Source organism: Pithys albifrons, chromosome 12, assembly GCF_047495875.1.
Source record: "Pithys albifrons albifrons isolate INPA30051 chromosome 12, PitAlb_v1, whole genome shotgun sequence".
NCBI lineage: Eukaryota > Metazoa > Chordata > Aves > Passeriformes > Thamnophilidae > Pithys > Pithys albifrons.
Window position 1 is genome coordinate 14867031 of NC_092469.1, and position 20998 is coordinate 14888028.

Here is a 20998-nt window from a genome sequence, read left to right on the forward strand (position 1 = left end):
CCTACAGTGCAGTCCAGGGTTTGGCTGAGGCAGTGGGGTGGCCCCATAGGATGCTGCAGCCTCTGCTCTTGCATCAACCATCTTTGATTAAAGAAAAGCAGGGCTACTGGGAAACTTCCACTAGTCACCCTCGCAGTGAAAAAGTGTCTCCTGATGTTCAGAAGGAGCCTCCTGTGTTCCAGTGTGTTCTCATGGCCTCAGGTCCTGGCATTGGACACCAGTGAGCAGAGCGTGGCTTCCCTCCCAGAAGTGATGCTCTGGTATCTTCGGGTCCCTTCTGGTAACTTCAGGTCCCTCCCTTCATGGAGGTCGTCACAAAACAAAATCAGTTGCCAGCAGAAACTCAAACGTTGGGAAAACTGCTGGAAGATGTTAATTTGGGCAACTGAGCACCACCCTTCAGTGAAGCAGGTGGGAGCAGTGGAAAGAGTCCCCTGCTTTCATTACTGTCTCAGCTGCTGCCAAGAGTGATCTCTGTCCCAACAAGAGGAGGAGCTGTTCCTGCCCACGGGCTCCTAAAGCATAAAGCTGTCGCCTGAACAGGGGCTTGAACCCTGGACCCTCAGATTAAAAGTCTGATGCTCTCCCAACTGAGCTATCCAGGCTCACGGCTGAAGTCCACGGGGATGTCCATGACAGGCAGTGGGGACCCCACTTTGCTGCAGCGTTTGGAAGGACCCGCTTTGACCTCTTCCACCCCCACACCACCCCAACGAGGCTGCCACTGCACACCGGGCTGAACACCCAGCTCCTGGGAACCCCATGGGCACTAATCCGGCACGGGCATGCACCCTGGGAAGATGCCGGTGCCGTAGAGATGCGGTGGCAGGGAGGGGAGCAGAATGCTGCAGGAGCAGCTGTAAAACCTCCGCCGGTCCCCACCGCTCCCAGAGGGAGGCAGGAGGGTCCAGCCGTGGGAGAGAAGCGGCAGCGGGGGATGTGCCCAGACAGGGGGCCGTGTTCCTGTCTGTGGGGTCCCCGCTCGTGGCTGTGCCTGCACAGGGGTCTGGGGTCCGTGCTCTGCGCTGCGGCTGCAGCAACTCCGGTTCGAATCCGCGTTCCAGCAGCGGGGAGGCGGCTGCGAGGGGTTGGGTTGAGGAGACGCGAAGCCCGCAGAGGGGCTGCGAGCTCGGGTGGGCCCCCAAAGGCCACCCCACATATTCTCTTGCCCTTCCTCGCCTTTTTGCAGGAAAGGACCTCTCTGCCCCACTGGGAACCCACCCTGACAGCCCAGCCTACCTACCAGTGCTCTCCAGCCCCATGCAGACCCATCCCAGCTTGCTCTTCCCTGGAAGGAAGAAAGTATTTTCCCTTCAGCAGGAGAGTATGATTTTGTCCCATCCCAGGCCAGGTTGGATGTGACTTCGAGCAACATGGTCTGCCGGGAGGTGTCCCTGCCCATGGCAGAGGTCTGAAATGAAATGTCCCTTCCAGCCTGAGCATTATTGGCTCCTGAGGGTCCCCAGGAGGTGATCTGGAGCCCTACCCATGGAGGTGGGGGCTGCAGGTTCTTTCGCCAGCTGGAGCCACCTCTGGGGACCTGGAGCTCGCAGCATCCAGAAGCCATGGGGTCCCAGGGCCGAGAGCCTTCAGTGGGATGCTGGGAGGACGCTGCATGGGGCACCCTGAGCAGGGAGTCATGGGGGCACAGGGTGGCACTGGGGAATATGGTGCTGCCATGCAGCAAAAAAGGCTGACCAGATGTGTCTTTACCTGTCTGAACCCCTCTGTCTTCCCCCAGATGCCTGGGGTCCACCTGGCCACATCGGCAGCACCAGCATCCCTTGCCAAGGGCAGGAGGAATAGAGGGAGTCTGTATTCACACAGGCAGGGAGGGAGCAGCCCAGAGCACTGCGCAGGGGAAAGGACGTGGCAGCCACCACCCCAGGACGTGGCAGATGGACATCAAGGCACCAGGAAGCTGCTCATTTTGTGGCACCCCCGAGCAGGGCTCACAGGGACTGAAAAGCCCCTGGACACTGCTGGACTGGCTTCAGCAGGGCATGGCTTGTCCATAAGGTCAGTCCTTTGTCCCTCCCCGTCCCTCCTCCTCATCACGGCCAGCCCCTTGCAACTCTCCCCTCCCCTGCAGCCCGGGAGCCTCTTGGCTGGACCTGCGTAAAAATTATAAAAGGCTGTCTGGCTTGGAGCCGTCCGGAGGATCCCGGCCGAGCCTGCCATGGGGAGCAGTGGCGCCGGCGTTGCGTTGCTGACACTGTTGCTACTCCTGCAGCCCACGTCCCAGTTCTGGCTCTTCAATGTCCTCTTTCCACCCACCACCACCCCTGAAGCTCCCCCAACCAACAACACACCACCCGTGGTACTCGGTAAGGTCACGCCAGCATGGGCAGCACATGGGGTGCGGGTGGGCAGCCAGGGTGTTGTGCAGCACCCCAAAGCAGGCAGGGAGGTTGGGGTGCTCTGCTTCTGATGATTCAGTGGATTTTGGCTGTGATGGCTCTTGGCTGTCTGGAGTTGGAGCCACTAAGGTGGGGTGACACATGGCTCCCCCGTCACCTCCCATTTGCTGGAATAGGGACACAGACCATGCCCAGCCAGACCTTTTTTAGGGGGACAAAGTAAATGGGGCTCTGATAGCTCATATCTGGCCCCAAGGGTGTTATAGGGCTTGCTTGGGTTGGGAAACCCTGCTGCCATAAGGACAGAGGCAGCAGCACAACCTCCTCTGCCACTTACCAAGGTGGCTGCTGCCAGTGCAGTGGGTGCATCCACCACCTCTCATTCCCCTGAAGCCTGCCCCATCCTGTGTCTTCTTCTATTCCCTGGAGATGGCTAAGTCACCCTCTGCTGCAGCAAAAGGGCATCCATCTCACATCCCACCCAATGCCAACTGTGTTTGTGGGCAAGCCAGCAGGAAAAGGGGCAGAGGGAGGTGAAGAGAGAGGTGGGTGTATCACCTCAGAGAGGTGGGAGCAGCCACCACCTGCTGTTACCTTTCTCCTGCACGGTTCTGCCTTCCTTTGCCCCTGTGCCATCACCAGGACCTGAGCTCCAGTTTTGCCATGAAACCTCTGCTGAGCAGAGTTGTTTGTTTTCCTCCTTTTATTTGAATCATGCCAAGTTTCCCCTTAAAAAAGAGAAGAGAAAAAGCAGAAGATCCCTTCCTGCTGCAATGCCAAGGGCTGACCCTGCAAACTCCCTTTCTAGAGGCATGAGGAAGCAGAGAAAGGTGTCTGGAACCTCCATTCCCAGGTACTGGTCCTCCTGGGGAGGCCAGTAGACCCAGGTCACTGTCACCAGGTGCCTCTTTACAGGATTACCTGTGATTATCAAAGCATCTCCTTTTGTCCCTCAGTACCAACCTCAGGGCCTGCCCCACGCCCATCCGGATCTGACTGCCCCATGTGCTGCTAAGCATCCGCAAGTAACCCATCCCCCTGGGCCGGGCATCCCGGACACCCCCAGTGCCCTTGGGACCGCCGATAACCCTCTGCCCCCACAGGAACTCCCTTAATAATTACCTAATGTCCTCTGGAAGGGGAGGCAGAGCTCAGGGCGTGTGCCAGGGGTGGGGGGTGCTGGCTGTGCACCTCAGGAGCAATCAGGACAGCTTGTGGTCCCAGTCCTCTTGGTGATCAGGGAGATCCCCTCTGCCCAGTCCCTATCTGGGCTCTCCTACACCAGGGACCACTGAATGGCCTAATCTCCAATCAGGTGCTTTGAAGACAGGATTAGACCCTCCCTGTATCTCTGGGGAAATGCCACAGGCATGAGGGAGCTGTGAAGCAGGTTGAGGGAGGTAACTGCTGCATCTCCTACCCCCTCACATGGCACGAGGCTTTCAGAGTCTGCAGTCATCCCCCTGGCATTGAAGGTCCACACCATCCCCAGCTGCATATTGCAGTCAAGTCCTTGGACCTGCTGGGGCCATGGCATCACCTGGTGCTCCCATCTGACCAGGTTCACTGTCCCCTGCAGTCCCTTCACCTTTTGTTCTCACCCTCACTGTCAATGCTGGCACTGGGAACCAGCTCTTGGCTCCTGCACACCAGCTGGGAAAGCTCTCCATGGTGTCTGATCCCAGCACAGGCATATAAATCAGGGTGGCATTGGGATGGGTGTCCCACCCCTGCTTGGAACCACACTGAAGCTCCCAAAGCAGACCAAACACCCCTGTGACCATCCTCCTCCTTCAAGGGAGCCCAGGCCACACAAGTGAACTTGCTTGAAGCTGCACTGTGCTTCCTGCACACACTATTCCCACTGAATTCCCACAGATTACAGTTCTGCTGGGCACCAAACCATTTCACAGACCTAGCTCAGATTGTGTGGTTTAAAGTTCAAGAAAACAGTGCATGGGTCTCTGGAGCCAGCACTGGGACTTTCATCTCTCTAGGAACTCTGCATCCCTGACCTGTCCCACTATCTCAGGTCAAGGTGCCAGTAATGCAGTAGGGATGGACGGCCTCAAGCGGCACTGACTTATTCCTCCAGGCTGCAGGAGGAGGGTGGAAACCCAGCCAGGCAGGGAGAATAATCCAGAATGCTTGCTGCTGGTGAGGAATGGCACATTTGGGCCAAGGGTGGCAACTCAGGGGTCTCTGAGGATGCATTTTTAGCTCTGCTTTCATACTCACCCTGGATCTCTGCTCTGAGCATCTTCACTCCAGTGCAGAGTGGGCTGTCCTCCAGGGATGATGCTCCAGCAGGTGCCCAGCCATCCCCAGCGGGAGAGTCCCAGGGAAGCCCTTCTTGGGGAACAGGGACAAAAGCTGTGTAGGGAAGCACCACAGGGCCAGTGGGATGGGGTCTGTAGCTGGCTCTGCTCTCCCTCTGGTATCTCCAGTGCCTGGATGTCTTGGGAACCAGCTGGAAGCCAAGCTGGACAAGCCAGATGTGGTGAACTGGATGTGCTACCGCAAAACAGAGGATTATTTCACCATCTGGCTCAACCTCAACACCTTCCTGCCAGTGGGAGTTGACTGCTGGATCGATAACACCAGGTACCATTCAACCCTACCCAGGGAACTCCCTGGGGAAATGACCTACCAAGAATCTCCCTCTCCTCTCCTCCCCCTGGCCATGACCAGCACACATGCAAAAGCATGGGAGGACCATGGGACTGTTTGGGAACACAACTGCCTGGCTCCAAGTGCCTGCGCCTTTCCCATGTTCCTGCTATGTGCTCACGCACAGCCAGAATGTCCTGAGCACCCACTGGAGATGCTGCTTCCCTGTCCAGAGCCACAGGATGAAGGGGCTGCTACAGCCTGCTCCATCAGATCCTCCTCTCCCAGAATGACAGGTGACAGGCATGGACACTGGCTGGGCACCAATCCACCTTCCCATACATACAAGGCTTGGAAACAGTCACTCAGGTCTAAGCTGCCATCCAGTGATCTTCTCCCCAGCTCCTTCTCCCCATAGGGAAATGGCTCTTCTGCTGTCTCCTGTCCTGTCCTCACAGGGTGGTGTACAACCGAACCTCCAGGAAAATGTCCAATGCCCCAGGGGTGCATATCCGCGTGCCTGGATTTGGCAAGACCTATTCTGTGGAGTATCTGGATCAGAGCAAGCTGGCAGGTGAGAGGAGGAGAGGCATGGGGTGTATGGGGATCCCATGCGCTCCCTGCAAAAGAGGAGGTGTCTCCAGCAGGTACTGAGTCTGCAGAGAGCCCAGGTCACTGGGAATGAGGGACGTTAGCCTAGGGGGACACACTCCCTTTGAGGGCCAGTATGGACTAGCCTGACCCTGACCCCAGTACACAATGGGATGCACAGAGCCAATACGTCTGGCTGGAGCCACCAAGCTACTGGGTTTACTAGAGAATGTTTTGGTTGTGATTAGGATCAGGATAAAAAAAAGTTGACAGGAAGACGACAGACCTAACTACCACCTGTTCCCTCTGCTTGCAGGTTACCTGCACACACTCGTGCAGAACCTGGTGAACAATGGCTACGTGAGGGACCAGACGGTTCGGGCGGCCCCCTACGACTGGAGGGTTGGACCCCGTAAGTCTGGGGGTTATGGCCAGGCCCTCCATGCAGGAATGGAAGCAGGATAAGCCTCATGCCATCATGCTCCCCTCTTGTCCACAGAGGACCAACCTGAGTACTTCCAGAACCTGAAGGCGCTGATCGAGGAGATGCATGACAAGTACCAGAGACGTGTCTTCCTCATTGGACACAGCATGGGCAACCTGCATGTCCTCTACTTCCTGCTGCAGCAGACACAAGCCTGGAAAGATCAGTACATTGGGGGCTTCATCTCCCTGGGTGCCCCCTGGGGAGGGTCTGTCAAGCCCCTGCGTATCCTGGCATCTGGTGGGTGAATCCTTGTGTGCAGCCACCTCTTTGTTTTCTTTCCCTCCTGCAGAAATAAAAGGGATGGGCAGGGAAAGGACACAGTGCTGGAAGAGGTGGGGGGCCCAGTTCCTCTTTAGCGTCTTTGCAGCCCAGAAAGACACAATCATTTGCCTAATGCTGACAGCCCAGAATATCCACAAGTCACAAGCTGAGCCTCTAAAAAGCATCAGATTAAAAATCATGTGCTTGAATTTTTTAACATCTGGCCCCTTGCATCACCCTTAAGTCACCTGCTCATATTTTTCTTTGTTGTCACAAGAGCCAGAGGTCTTTTTAAGGTCATTTAGGATTGTTCCACGGTTTTAGGACTCCAAACACACTAAAAATGCCAAGACTTGCAGGAGACATGCAGGTTGGCCACCCACTATCAGGTTCAGTTCACTCCTGTCCCTGCAGACAGGCAATGAGATGCTGGAGTTTCAGGGAAAGTTCAGGGCTGGGTTGGTCTGGGCCATCACACATCCAGGTTTGTCTGTGCTCAACCCCTCCAAGCAGCTAGAGATGTGGACAGAAGAGTTTGGAAGGCTGCTCTGGATAACTGTAGCCAGAGGAGTGAGGAGAGGACATATGGTCATGGGCAAGGTAGGGAGAGGAAGAGCTAAGCTGGATCTGGCCAGGAGACAGCCATGTGTCACTGCTGGGAGGGGCTGATCCCAAAGGCCCTGTCTGTGAGGGTACATTGTGGTGCTGTTTCTGATGAGCCCTTGTCTGTCCCACAGGTGACAATCAGGGCATCCCACTCATGTCCAACATCAAGCTGCGTGAAGAGCAACGCATGACCACCACCAACCCCTGGATGTTCCCAACAACCCTGGCCTGGCCTGAGAGCCATGTTTTCATCTCCACACCCTCCCGCAACTACACCTACCATGACTACCAACACTTTTTCACCGACGTCAACCTGGAGGATGGCTGGTACATGTGGGAGGACATGAAGGACTTGCTGAAGGACTTACCCCCTCCTGGGGTGGACATGTACTGCCTCTATGGCACAGGCTTCCCCACCCCAGAGACTTACATATATGATGAGCGTTTCCCTTTTGAGGACCCTGTGGACATCATTTATGGTGATGGGGACGACAGTGTCAACACACGCAGTTTGGAGCTGTGCAAGAGGTGGCGCAATCAGCAAAAGCAGAAGGTGTATGTCCAGGAGCTGCGAGGTGCCCACCACTTTAACATGGTCTTCAGCAACCTCACACTCAGTTACATCAATGAGATCCTGCTGGGGAGCCATCAGGAGCAGGGGGAGCCAGGGGAGGTGAGATCCAACCCAGAGGCTGGGAAGGGGAAGAAGATCTTACCTGGGCACAAGGTCCTTAAGGAGCCTAAAAAGAACTGAAAGGAGTGAAGGCCAGTTTCCCTCCAGGATGGTAGCCACCACAAATTGCCCTGCAAAGGAGCAAAGGACTCAAAGCTGAGTTTGGAAGGAAAATGAGCAAGACCAACAGCTCATGTGGATGGGCTGGCACCCACTTCCACACTGATTGTTTTTCTTTTGGGAATGACAATTAATTATACTTAAGAGGCTTGTCACTTCCCACTAGTGGGTGGATAATTAACCATGCTGCCAGCTCATTAACATCACACTTATGAATTCCAGTGTACACACAAGCCCTTGTCGCTAGCAAGCCATATTTAGGCACTCTAGAGGCTGTGGAACCCGAGGTGCCGTAGCCTCTGCTCACCTGGGACAGAGCAACTCGCATAACGAGAGCAGGCTCTGACACACCAGGGTAGTCAGAGAGGTGGCACAGCAGGTATGGCTTACAGGAGCACCTCTGCCAGGCAGCGAGCTAGGCTACTCAGGCAAGACCAACTCAAAATCAGCAGATTTACAACATAATAAACACACTGCTTCTGCACGCTGAGCCTGCCTTGTCCTTCACAGCAGCGTAATGAAGTCAGCCATAACCAAAAAGTGAGGTGCTCACTGCCTGCAGGCACCCCAGGAGCTGGGGCTTTGGGAAAAACCACATGGTCAGTGATGCAGCTGGGGTTGGCACCACGGCCGGGGCTGTCAACATGATCGAGGTGACAGTGTGGCTGGGGTTAGTGACAAAACCAGGGTAGCAATACGACTTGGGCTGGTGACACGGCCAGGGTTGGTGATGTTAACGCGGCTTGAGGATACGATTGGTGCTGGCAAAGCAACTGAGATGGAAACGTGACTGGCCTTGGAAATGCAACTGGGACTGGTGAGGCAAGTGGGGCTGGTGACACAACCAGGGTTAGTGATGCAGCACCCTAAGGCTGGTGATGGCAAATAGAGCGGCGACGCGGGCGGGGCTGGCAATACGAATGTGACACAGCTGAGGCCGGCGATACTACCGAGGCAGCAATGTACCCGGGCCCTGTTGTACAGCCGGGGGGAGTGATGCCGCGGGGGCTGGCAATGCCGCCGGGGGTGATGATGCTGCCAGGGCTGGCGAAGCGCCCGGGGCTGATCACGGCGGTCTCCCCGACGCCCTGTTCCGAATCCCGACCGTTCCGCGGGGCGGGGCGAGGGGCGCGGGGTGGGCGGGACTCTCCCAGCGCTCCCGCTCCCATTGGCTGCGGCGCGCCGGGCGCGGCGGCGATTGGCGGTCGGCGGCGCGTGCCCGGGCCGGCGGGGCGGGGCGCGGTGGCGGCGCAGCCCCGGTGCGTCCGCGCTGGAGGCCGCGGCGATGGGCGCGGGCGCGATGGGCTCCGGGGCGGCGGGCGGGCCGGGCTCTGGCGCCCCGCTCTGCTCCTGCCCGTCCCCGCCGCCCTCCGCGCCGCGCTGCCCGCGGGGGACCCGCCGCCTCTCGGAAACCGGCGCCGGGACGCGGCGGAGCGAGGGCGCGGCGGGGCGCGGGGGGCTGCGGGCCGCCGCCTCGCTGCCGCACATCGCGCGGGGCCGCGGGGAGGAGGGCGGCGGGCGGCGCAGCCCCTGCCTGCTCGTGGCGCTGCGGCCGCGCAACGTGGAGGCGGAGCGGGAGCGGTTCTTCCGCGCCAGCTTCGCGTACGACCCGCAGTTCGAGTACGCGGAGCCGGTGCCCGCCGCCGTCCTGGACAAGTACGGGGCCGCCTCCGACCGCTTCGTGACTCAGGTGAGGCGGGGCCCGGGGAGGGTGCTCGGCCTGGGTGAAGGAGGAGGAGGAGGAGGAGAAGGAACGGGGTGGTCCTGGCTCGCCCGCTCCCACACGTGAGTGGGTGCGGCGTGTGGGTACCCACGTGCCGCAGGGATGTGTCGTGCTGGGACCGCTCCGGGGTGGGGCCGGCCGGAGGCTGCTGCATGGTCATGGAACATCTAATTTCCCACACACAGCACCGTGGGCAGGGACACCTTCCACTACACCAGGTTGCTCCAAGTCCCGTCCAACTCGCCTTGAATATTTCCAGGGATGGGACAACCACGGCTTCTCCGAGCAACCTGTGCAACCTCACCACCCTCACAGGGAAGAATTTCGTCTTAATGTCCAACCTAAAGCCACTCTCTGTCAGTCCAAAGCTATTCCCTCTTGTCCATGTGAAACCTCACAGCATGCTTTCCTTCCTGGCTTCTGCCTGATCCAGTTTCCCCCTTGTGTGTCCTGCCTTCAGCACACTCACCCTATGCTTTCTAAAAAGCCTGGGTTTAGTTACCTCACTTACCTGCAGGACTCGTGCATGGTCTGTGGGTTACGTGGGTGCTGGTTATACCAGTGCTGGGTGATGCTACCAGCATCCAGCTATTGGCCAAGCTGGATGGGCCTTTGAGCAACTCAGTCTGGTGAAAGTTGTCCCTGCCCATGGAGTGAAGGTTGATACTAGATGATCTTTAAGGTGCATTTCCACACAAACCAGTCAGTGACCTATGATCAACTTGCTCCTGCTTATGCAGGGAGCTGTGCTCCATCAGGGACACTTTGCTGGTATGTTTTTGCACTTGTTGCTGTAGAAATAGCAGCCAAGGAGCTGGAGCACATGTGACAGTGTGGAAAGCAGTCCTGAGCCTGAATATCCTGGTGGGAAAGTCTGGCTTGTTTTCTGCAAGGCCTAAAGATTGTCCAGTGTGGCGGCATCCTTAAGACATCAGCAAATATGGTCAATTACAATATTAGTTGGTGCAGACTCCGCTTAAGGAGATGGTACTGTTTTGTGTAACTGTTTCGGTGTTGCCACTACTGAAATGTTCCCAACTTGCTCTCTGCAGTGGGGATGTCACTGAGCAAAGAGCTCCTTGTCAACAAGAGGTAAAAGGCAGGAGCCTGTTTTCAGGATGCTCTGCCTGCAAACGAGTCTTTCCAGGTTGCAGGGAGTGGAGCTGCTCCATGTTTGGAACTATGATCCTGGCCCCAGAACTTGTTTGCTCCCTGGGGGTGGGCATCCCACCTCTGGGAAGAGCATCCTTTCTGCCACACAAACAAGGGAGCAGATAAAAACATCTGATCCTGCATTCAAACTGGCACACCAGAGCTGTTTCTTTGCACCTCCCAGTCAGGAGTGATTTGTTGAAATAACAACTTCTTTGCTGATTTATTGTTTTTGGAATGTTTACTTACTCCTGCATCGCTGCCCAAGTCTCTGCCTGGATATTATCCAGATGATTCAGGCCCTTTCTGTAAACAGCTTTCTTAGCAGTTCATCATTCCCAGTGCCTGCCATACCTCTGTCCCAGATAAACTGGTGCCAGCAAGGCTGTTGCAGGGGAGACACTCTGACTCCTGCAAAGACCTGGCTGGCTTTTCAGCACTTCCTTCCTTCATTTCAGTGCTTTTTCATTCCCTGAGTCATGCAGTAAAATGAGTTGCTCAGAGCTATTTCCCCCTGTGCTTTTTCTTATGGTGCCCTTGACATATAGCATAGTGAAAGATTATTAACAGATTATTTTTCTCTGGGCAGTACTTTGAATGAATGGAATTAAGAGCTTGTAACCACTGTAAATGATCTCATCCTGGATCCTAAAACCTTTTACAAGAGACATTAAGTGTTCAGTGTCTCTGCCAATGTTTCTCTGAGTTCTTCAGTGTCCATGTGATGAGACAATATTCATGTCACTGTTCCTTTGCTCTTACCCTGCAGTAACCTCTTTCCAGTATCTTTTATTCTGGAAAGCCTTTTTCCTTTCAGCTAACTATTAACTGTAAACTGGTTTTGTTTTCAAAGACCTTCATTAATCATGGAGCTTAAATAAATGAGACATTTTGCTAAATCGGCATCCTTGAACACGAGTAGACAAACCAACACCAGCTCCCTGCTTCCAGCTGCTCCACCATCTGCTCTGCATGTGCTTGGGGGGGTTATATTACTTTTTTTAATAGAAAAATTAAATAAACCAGGAGGATTCTTTCAGCCACACGGAGGCTCATCACCCTGGAGATCACATCCGTGGTTTGTCGCATGAATGTGAGCAGCACCAGCACAGATCTGGGGCTGGAGGATTTGTTATCCAACTGCATGTGGTGGGTGCATGATGTGGAGATGCTCAGAACACTAAACCTGATATCTCAGGAATTTTGCATGCCAGGATGTGCACTGAAGTTAGGGGAGGAGTGTCCTCTTTGGTTGTCTTACTCCTGGGCACCAGCTGTGCTGGGTTTCTCTTGGCTTGGTGCTTTGGGTCCCCTGGGAGGAGAGAGAGCAAGTGGCTGAGCAGAGGTGGGAGGATATAAAAGGTCCCTTTTCTGCCTTGGTCAGCAGGAGGTACCTTGTGGCACTGCAAAAATGAGCATGATAATTCAGCAAACAAAGCAAAAACCAAAAAAAACCCTCACAAAACAAAACTCAGAACACAAAAACCATGCACAACTTCTCCTGGGAAGACACTGTAAGTGACTTGAGAATAAAGAACAGCTGACCAGATGCAGACCATGAAGTCGCTCTTAGGATCACAGAGTTGTTTAGGTGGGACAAGACCCTTAAGATCAAGTCCAGCCATTACCACAGCACTGCCAATCCCACCACTAAGCCACGTCCCCAAGGGCCACATCTACATGTCTTTTAAATACCTCCAGGGATTGTGACTCCACCACTCCCCTGGGCAGCCTGTTCCATGCTTGATAACCATTTCCATGAAGAAATTTTTCCTAATATCCTACCTAAACCTCCACTGGCAAAACTTGATGCGATTTCCTCTTGTCTTGTGGAGTGTTGGATGATTTGAGCACCTGTACTGGTGGTGAGCACCCATCTGCTGATGCTGGGTGACCTTAGGGATGAACTAAAGGATGAGACCTCCTCCACAGGGCTCCAGCTGCTGCCTGAAGGCCATAGGAGAGCAAAGTGGGTTTACTCAGCAGGAGGAGGTAAAAAACCCACTGTTCAGGAGCAGCACTTCATCCTGGGGTGGGAAGCTTGGCAGCTGCTCAGGCAGGTTTGCAGATGCAATAAAACTGTTGGAAAACCTCCAGAATTGGTTGAAAGTCATTGTCATCTGCTTTAGCATGTATAATACTATAATGCTAATATTAATATATACTAATATATATTCCAGTCACTAGAGAAAGTCATTGCTTGAAAATATCTACAATGAAAACACACTGTTGGGGGAGGAAATGTGTGTATTTTATAGATGCTACATAAATGTTAATGCAAATAATGGAGCATGCGCTGCTTTTATTAGGAGGCTGCTGGGTATGCAGCAGGCTGGTCGTGCTGAGACCCTTTTTGAAGGAGCATTGCTGCAGAGGGTGATGCACAGCCTTACTGCCATTTTGGAATTCAGTGGCAGGCTTGGAATTCAGCGCTGTACTAAGAAACTCTCAGAGTAAAAATCAAGCTGAGAAGCTGGAGCTCTTTGTGCAAGCACCAGAGTTTGAAAGGAGAACTGAAAGCAGAAAAATTTGAAAATAATCGTGGCTTTAACCACACTGTGATGGTGCAGTTTCGCTTCTGCTTGGCCCCATTCCCGCAAGAGATGCCTGCAAGGGTGACAAAAAGCAGAAATAATATGCTGTGGGTCATGCTGATTGTGTGAAGTGTCTGTCTAGCCCAGTGGCCACCTCCAGCTGGGTCAGTTTTCTTGTTTTTTTAGGTATTGCAAAACCACATCTCATTTTAGTGGCGTTAATCAGGGATTATCTCTGCAGGGCTCATTGCACGTGGGATTTTAAGGTGTGTTTGTAAGCAGGGAGGGTGTTTGCACTGATGTTTTGTTTCTGTGTACGACAGGCAATCAGGATCATTCGTACAGTCCTGGAGAAGTATGGGACTTACGAGAGCTTTGAGGTCGCCACGGGTGGGAGGCTCCTGAGCAAGTGCCAGATCTGGTCTGTGATCCGAAAGTACATGCAGAAGGAAGGCTGCGTGGGAGAGGTAATCCACATCCCTCGTTTATTGCTTCTAAAATACAGCAAAATATTTTCTGATTAAAAGGACTCAGCTTAAGAAATGTTTTGGCTACAAAGAGGAAATTCTTCTACTCTGAGCAGTGGTGTCGTTTCATTTTCAGCTTGGCTGTGTTTGCTGTACCTTGGCATTAGGACATGGGTGCTGGTTTCCCACCAATTTCCCATGATTTTTTCCATGTGTATCTCCCTTTTATGCTTAAGGGAAAGAGAGAGAGGAGCTGCTCTTTGTCTGTGTGGCCATGCCAGGAGCCTTTTGCTGTGTGCATAAGGCATCAATTACTGTCAGGAATTCGTCTCCTGGACGTCTCCAACAGCTGCCTTCACCCACATGTCCAAAAGCAGAGCCAGGGGAAGACATTTCCTGCTGTCCTGCAGGACATGCCAGGTCATGGTGCTTTGAAACCCCAAGCTTGGGTTTTGAGACTAGGAAATATGTGATTAAGATGCAACAGTAGCCATGTGGGATGGAGCCAGAGGAGAAGTTCAGCATCTCTTAACCTGGTTTCTCTGCACCCCCCAGCAGCATCCAGCATGGGATGTCCCACTGCTGCAGTTAAGGGGCTTTTTTTCTCCTGCCAGCAAGATGTGAGCAAAACACTTCCTCTGTCCTGGGTTCAAGGGCTGAGAAGGATTTCTGGACCTGGCCTTGTGTGGTTTGGCTTGCAGGGCTACCTCGGGCTGTTGCTGCAGGGCAGAGATCATGCAGTGCTGACTGACATGGTGGCTTTCTCACCACTGCCTCTTGGCCAGACTCTATTTCCTACCTCTGATTTTTCACCTCCATCTCCAAACAGGGTTGTTGATGAGTCTTTCTGCATAGCATCACCTTACCCCGTGGTACCCAGCGCATTCTATGCCTGCAAAAGTGGGAATGAGGGATCCCTTGAGTCCCCACCTGCCAAGGGAACGTTCCCCCTTCAGCACCTTTGGTTTGCCCTGATCCCTCCTGAGGGGTGTCTGTGGGATGTGGATTTGGCACCTTGATCCTTCTAAGACTTTGCTTTGGACAGAAAGGATTTCTGCAGATCTTTACCTGTAATTCATCTGCCTTTGATTGCCCAGAACCAGCCTCGATACCCAGACAAGAAGCTGGCCAGTCTTAACAGACCTACTCGTATTACTTGCTATCTGAGCTGTATGTCTTGGTTTTATTAATTGATCAATTTCAACTATTCTCCATTAACTGAGCTCCGACTGGGCAGAAAGCCATCTTTTTTTCTTACATATTGGTGTAAAGTGGCTTTCTTCCAACCCTGTGTAATTCTCCCTTTGCTCAGAGGTGTTAAGGGCTGGACTCAATGAACCTTGTGGATCCCTTCCAACTCAGGGCAACACAGGGTTCACTCACTATGTTTGCATATTGGTGTGTGAGATACATGGCTGTTTTATCTGGGACTTTTGATAAGTGCTTTTAAAACAATTAAAGCATTAGTTTGTTCCTTTCTAACCGTTAGAATTTTTGCTGAATGTTTCTGGGATAGGGAAGAGTTTCACCTGCTCTCCATGCAATGCTGGCACATCTTGCTCCGCGTACAGGACCAAAGCTTGCTGAAACTTCTGCGTCGCTGATAATTTCACACCCTGTTGGGGAACTGGGCAGTTTCAAGCGTGTATCTCCCTCCCTGCACCTGTATCTCTGATTCCTGACTTTCACCCTCTGTGCCCTGTCTGTTCTGCCATGCCCTTTGCTTCCCTGATGTGTACTAATCATGATGACTTGTTTAAAAAAAGAAGAAACTCATGTGGTGGTAGCATTAGCCTAGAGACCGAGCAGCTGGTGCATCCTTGCCCACAGTCAGTCCCGGTAGGCAGCACAGCCGGACTGGTGGCAGCCTCTGCAGGCAGCTGCCCTGTGTGCCCCCCATCACCAGTCGGCAAAGGCAGGATCCCACTTTCCGGCACTGCAGGCACCACACTCCTGGGTAAGTATTTATGCTGTAATTAACTTTGTGCCCTCAAAAGCAGCTTTGTCGGGGTCCAAGCTGCAGATCCTGAAGCTCTTCTGCTTTTCTTCTGGCTCAGGACAGAGGTGATGCTGCCAGAGCTTGGAGGTCTCCATATGGATGTCGGTGAGCTCACAGCTTGCAGCAGAGAAATCCCTGGCCCCATTGGTAAGTGCTGCATGGCAGTCCCTGGGGTTGTGGAATGTTGTCAGCCTAAATAGTGCTAGCTGGTGTCTCCTGGGATCCCATCGATGGTGTTCTCCTACCTCTGAGTTGCCTTCTCAGTATTGGAGGTCCTGAGCAGTGCTGGCTTTCTGGGCAGAGGCAGGAACTTATGTCCCAGTGCCGTGGGGGCCACCCCAAGCCTTCCCTCAGTTCCTTGGGATGAGCTTTTTCTCCATCATTTCATCCACAAAAGCTGAGCAGAAGCTTCATGGACTGTGAGAATGCACTGGGAAGGCTGCTCCGAACAAGAGAGATCACAGACCTGGAGGGCTGGCACTGCTGCTCCAGGAGCAGGATTTTGTCTGGAGTCACAGCCCTAGTTGTAACAGCATCTGCAAAGCTGGAGGGTCTCGAAATAAGGCAAGTGGTACTGCTCAGTGGGATGGGCTGCTGCAGCAGGAGAAGGCTGCAGTGAGCAGCAGAATGACAGTGTGGAAAGCTGCAGTCTCCAGCAATGCCAAGAGTCCCTTTCCAGTGCTCCTGGGTGACTGGTTCTGTGTGGGGAGCCAGAACTGGCAACTCTTTTCTCTGCGTTGGAGGGATTCCTTTTCGTTCTGGTGTATTTTGATCCAGGTAAGCAGTTGCACTGTAAGTATTTTCTGTTGTTTGTTTGCCCAGCAGTGGACTCTGTTATACTGCACTTTTAGCTTTCATAATAAGTAACAATAATAATAATAATAATAAATCTGAGTTAAAGCAAACCAATTCAGTCTCCTCTCTTTTTTCTTAATAAGAGAAGAATTATCAAGTAGTAATGTGTACACTGTTTTCATCCTGAAAAGTGTCAGCTGTGAAATAACAGATGGTTTGTAGAGATAATATGTGTGTAGGGGAACCGTTTTGGTTGGTGTCCTGAGGATTGCCACTGCCAAACCTTGGATGCAAGAGCTCCCTGGGACCATCTCCAGTGATGCTGCAGCCATGAGTCGCTGCAGATCTGAAGTTGGGTGATCAGAAAATGCTGCTTGTCTGACGTGTTAACTCCTGTTCATGGAGAGCAGCTCTCTTGGCTCCAGTACTTAACAATAGCCAGGTTTCCCAAAATAGCTGGGTTTTTTTGTACAGAGATGCTGACTAGTCCTGTGTATGTGATGCCCATCCCTGCTGTGAATTGTGGGCAGCACACACGGTTTCTTCTGCGAGGGTAGACTGGTGTGGAGCCATCCTCACTGCTCATGTCTTGGAGCCTTGAATGGGAGAATCTACAGGGGAGTCCATGAAAAAGGAACCAGAGCCTTGGATCCCTCAGGAGACGTTTGTTGTGGGGTGCAGAGGTTGGACCCATTAGCAAAGCTGATGTTGTTGGCTGTTCAGAGCGGGGTTGTTTTGGTGACCAAAGTTACTGCTCCATCCCGTTGCCACTGGGGATGCGGAAGGAGGATCAGTCAGGTCTGCAGAGGATGCCCCTTGTGTGGGCCACAGAACTTGATGGGAGCCCATGGGAACAAGCAGGTGAAGGTGATGCTGGAGCCAGAGGAATAATGGAGGAGGCTGCTTAGGAGCTGCCTGCTCCTCCCTCCACAGTGCCTGCTCAGCTTTGTCGGCTGTAAAGAGATTAAAGCAGCTGATCTACATGGGATCATCTCTTTCCTCTCATTATCTCCCCAATAGGTCCTGCTGTCTGTGGTTCCTTTAGGGAGCTGCAGCACAGGCCAGTGATGGTGCAGCAGAGCCAAACAGTGCCACCCGTGGTGTCAGTGGCTTTCTGTGACCATCTGCCACCATCTCAGTCTTTGCTGAGAGCCAAGACCGTGCTGATGGCAGTTGCCTCCTCCTTCTGGCAGGTGGTGGTGCAGCTCACTGATGACCTGCTGTCCCAGGCGGTGATGATGGTGGAGGACAGCCGGCCCACGCTGGCCATCAACCTGGCTGGAGCCCGGCAGCACTGGCTGGAGGGGATGCTGCGCCATGAGATAGGTCAGTGGGGGGGAAGGTGGCTGTCGGTGTGGGGCACAGCAGGGGGGAATGCTGTGAGCATCCTTGAGATAGTGGCCTGGGGCAAGGTGGTACCCAGAGGTCCTGCAAGGAGGCATCCTGGAGGAGGGCTCCTGGGCAGGTTTTGGAAGGGGCTGAGGCCACTTGCATCGCTCTCTGCAGGGAAAGCATGTTAGGCACCCACCAGTTTACCCATGTCCTGGCCTCCTCCTGGGTACCAGAGCAAGCAGGTGTACCATGACATCATCACCAGCAAAGACTGGCACCCAATCCCAGCAACTGTGGGCAGGAGGGGTGCGAGTGGGCATTTTTGGAGGCTGTTGCTGTTGGCACTCACTCCTGTCCCCCTCCCCAGGCACCCACTACATCCGAGGGGTGAACAACACCCGCCAGCCCTGGCACAGCTCTGAGGGCCGCAAGCAGTACAGCCTGAAACCCGCCAACCCCACGGAGGAAGGCTTGGCCAGCCTGCACAGCGTCCTGTTCCGCAAACAGCCCTTCCTGTGGCGGGCAGCCCTTCTCTACTACACCATCGAGCGTGCCAGCCGCCTCTCCTTCTCCGCCCTCTTCCAGGACCTGGAGCAGTATGTCCAGGATGCCAGTGTCCGGTGGGAGTACTGCGTGCGGGCAAAGCGGGGCCAGACTGACACCTCACAGCCAGGTACAAGGAGGGGGGTGCAAAGCCTTTGGGTTTTGGGAGGGCTTCTATTTATTTTTTTTTTAAAGGAAAACCAGCAGATGACTGTTCTGCTGGGTGGGTTGAGAAGGACCAGTCCTGTAGTCAGCACAGGCAGCCACGACAACCACAGATTACAAAAAGTAAATTTATTTCCATTACTTCACTAACCAGGGGATCCCCAGAGCAACAGGTGGGCAGAGCTACACAATATCAGAGGATCACTGGCCTGCTGTTCACAGGCTTATCAAGAGTTACTCCCAGGTGCAAGGTCACTTGAGCAATTTACAATTGGACCTGCTAGTCTTCTGCTTTTAACCCCTTCCTCTCAACACAGCAGCCCTCTCTCACATCCCTCCCCATCCCCACTCTCCTGTGGGATTACACTTTTCCCATAGAGTGACTTGCACAAGCTTCTGGGGAAGCAGCAAAGGAAAGGAAAATTGAGCTGTAGAAAATTACTGTGGGTGCATTTGGATTCTTGTCGTGGTTTACCATTAAAAATTTACTTGGGAAGAAGAATGAAACCATCCCAGTGAGGTTTTGAGGACTCTTATTGCACCTGGCTGCCTCCCCAGTGCTCATCCCTTGGGACCCAGCAGTCCTGAGCCCTGGCACAATTGTGGTCCAGTGGCCTCATTCTGTTTATTGCAGTCAGCAGACATTCAGGCAAGCACTGGGCACTGGGAAGCCAGGCTCCCTCTCCCAGGCCTCTTCTGCTCTTCCAGGCTGTTTCAGTAAGGACCAGGTCTACCTGGATGGGATTCTCCGAATCCTGCGCCATCGGCAGACCATTGACTTCCCACTGCTGGCTGCACTTGGAAAGGTAATGGTTGGAGGCTGGGGTGGGACAGGGAGGGGCTCATCCTGGAGTCCCATCCCTAAGATCATACAGGCTCTCTCGATCCCATGGCTTCCCAAAACCCAGCCCTTGTCTGCCAGCCCTTCCACTCTTTGCCTTTCCCTGCGCTTACAGGTCTCCATGGAGCAGGGAAAAGCTGTGCTGGGTAGGATGCAAGGAAGGACAGGACAATCCATAATCCTCTGTGGGGGACTTTTGGGAAGAGGCTTAACCCAGCAGGTTAAGCTTTCCTGGCCCTTGGCCACAGCAGTCCTGCTGTCACCTGGCCCTGCAGTGACAGAAAATCACCAAACCCACAAATCCTTGCAAATCCCACCCCCTCCAGCAGCTCTCCTGCTGCCTCCTCACAGGCAGGAGGGCTATTTGGGCAGTGGCAGGGCGAGAGGGGGTGACCCATGTAGGCTGCAAGGGGGCCATATGCCCCCCTTGGCACCTTCCAGGGTTTGGAATGAAGGGGACTGACCCCATCTCCCTGCGTCCCATCAGGTCTCCTATGAAGATGTGAATCGGCTGAAGAAATTTGGGGTCCTGGAGAAGGCCCGCATCCCCCATTTCATGCAGGACCTGGAGCGGTACATGAAGCAGCTGGATCACATTGTCACCACCAATGGCCTGAATGAGGAGGAACTGGAGCAGCTGCTGCCTGACTGAGAGGCATCCCCCAAACCAGCATCCCAAGGGTGTAACTGATGCCATTTATTGGGTATTTACTGGGGTTGGAGGAGAGGCCAGAGCCCGAGCCAGGCGCCTGGGCAGCTGCTGTGCATGTACCGCTGTGTAGGGTAGCGCGGCCGAGGGCCAGTGTGGTTAGTGTTGATGTGTTCCCCCCCAACATTGTCCCTGTGTATTTTGGGGACGGCTGTGCAGCTCCACGTGGCTTTCAGGAGCTGGAGAAGAGGGTTCAGGGGGAGTGAGGGCAGAGCTGGGGTGATGTGCTGGTCCCTGAGTGCAGAAGGCTGTCCTGGGGATGTTGCAATGGGGGGGATTGCCATAGTGTACCAGGGGTGCTCCTAGCACTGGAGGGGCACCTACATGGGGCCAGCAGACAGGGCTGGAGCTCTGGGCTGTGCCTGGCAGGGAATAAGGGCTGGCCTGCCCCCATAGATCTCCCCATGGATTCCTTCGCCACTCCCTACCTCTTCCCTCATGCCCTCCACCAGCAGCAGGAAGGACTTTAATCCCCTAAATACCAGTCTCCACCCAGCTCTGCACCCCAACTACAGCCACCCTGCCTGGCTTTGAGGACTCAGGGTGGGGACTGGGTTTGATGTTAGTCAAAAGCGTGTAATAAAGATGATGTAATGGAAAAGACGTGTGGGCAAAAGGTTGTGGGTAGCATCAAAAACCAGGCTGGCAGCACTGTGAGTGCCCACTGTGCATCTCACTGGCACAGCAAAGCTGCATAGTCTGAGCTGGTGCGTCAGGAGCACGAAGGGGTCGCTGGGGTGTGTAAAACAACATACTTTGCAGGGACAAGATCAGTAAGACAAAGAAGGCAGAAGTAAAAACTGCCCTGAGCTGTTCCTGGTCCTCTAACACATGAACTCTGCAGCAGCCATGACACCTCTGGGAGAACCCTCTTCAAAAAAAAAACCCAAAACAAAACCCTTCTTGTCTTATATCGTGCTGAGCTCCTGCAAAGGTAGCACAGGCCAGTCTGCTGCTCCAGAGAGCTCAGGCTCAGTCCCAAAAGCTCCAGGTTTGGCTGCAAGCCCAATTTGCAGCACACTCCTGATCC

The 20998-nt window shown here is 53.9% G+C and overlaps 2 protein-coding genes and 1 non-coding gene across 3 annotated transcripts; 2 read left to right on the forward strand and 1 right to left on the reverse strand.

Annotated features, from left to right (window-relative positions):
• Positions 1 to 532: 532 nt before the first annotated feature.
• TRNAK-UUU (transfer RNA lysine (anticodon UUU)) lies at positions 533 to 605 on the reverse strand. The gene has a single exon. It is a non-coding gene; the product is annotated as a tRNA-Lys (tRNA).
• A 1487-nt stretch (positions 606 to 2092) lies between these two features.
• Positions 2093 to 8198, forward strand: LCAT (lecithin-cholesterol acyltransferase). The gene is made up of 6 exons (XM_071567271.1): positions 2093 to 2327; positions 4808 to 4964; positions 5429 to 5544; positions 5878 to 5973; positions 6061 to 6285; positions 7047 to 8198. Exons 1-6 carry the CDS (start codon positions 2180 to 2182, stop codon positions 7667 to 7669), a joined length of 1365 nt encoding a protein of 454 aa, XP_071423372.1. The 5' UTR covers positions 2093 to 2179; the 3' UTR covers positions 7670 to 8198.
• Positions 8199 to 8970: 772 nt separating this feature from the next.
• Positions 8971 to 20557, forward strand: MATCAP1 (microtubule associated tyrosine carboxypeptidase 1). The gene is made up of 6 exons (XM_071567629.1): positions 8971 to 9398; positions 13441 to 13584; positions 17572 to 17704; positions 18078 to 18383; positions 19127 to 19224; positions 19747 to 20557. The coding sequence occupies exons 1-6, from the start codon at positions 8994 to 8996 to the stop codon at positions 19909 to 19911; spliced, it is 1251 nt and encodes a 416-aa protein (XP_071423730.1). The 5' UTR covers positions 8971 to 8993; the 3' UTR covers positions 19912 to 20557.
• Positions 20558 to 20998: the final 441 nt, after the last annotated feature.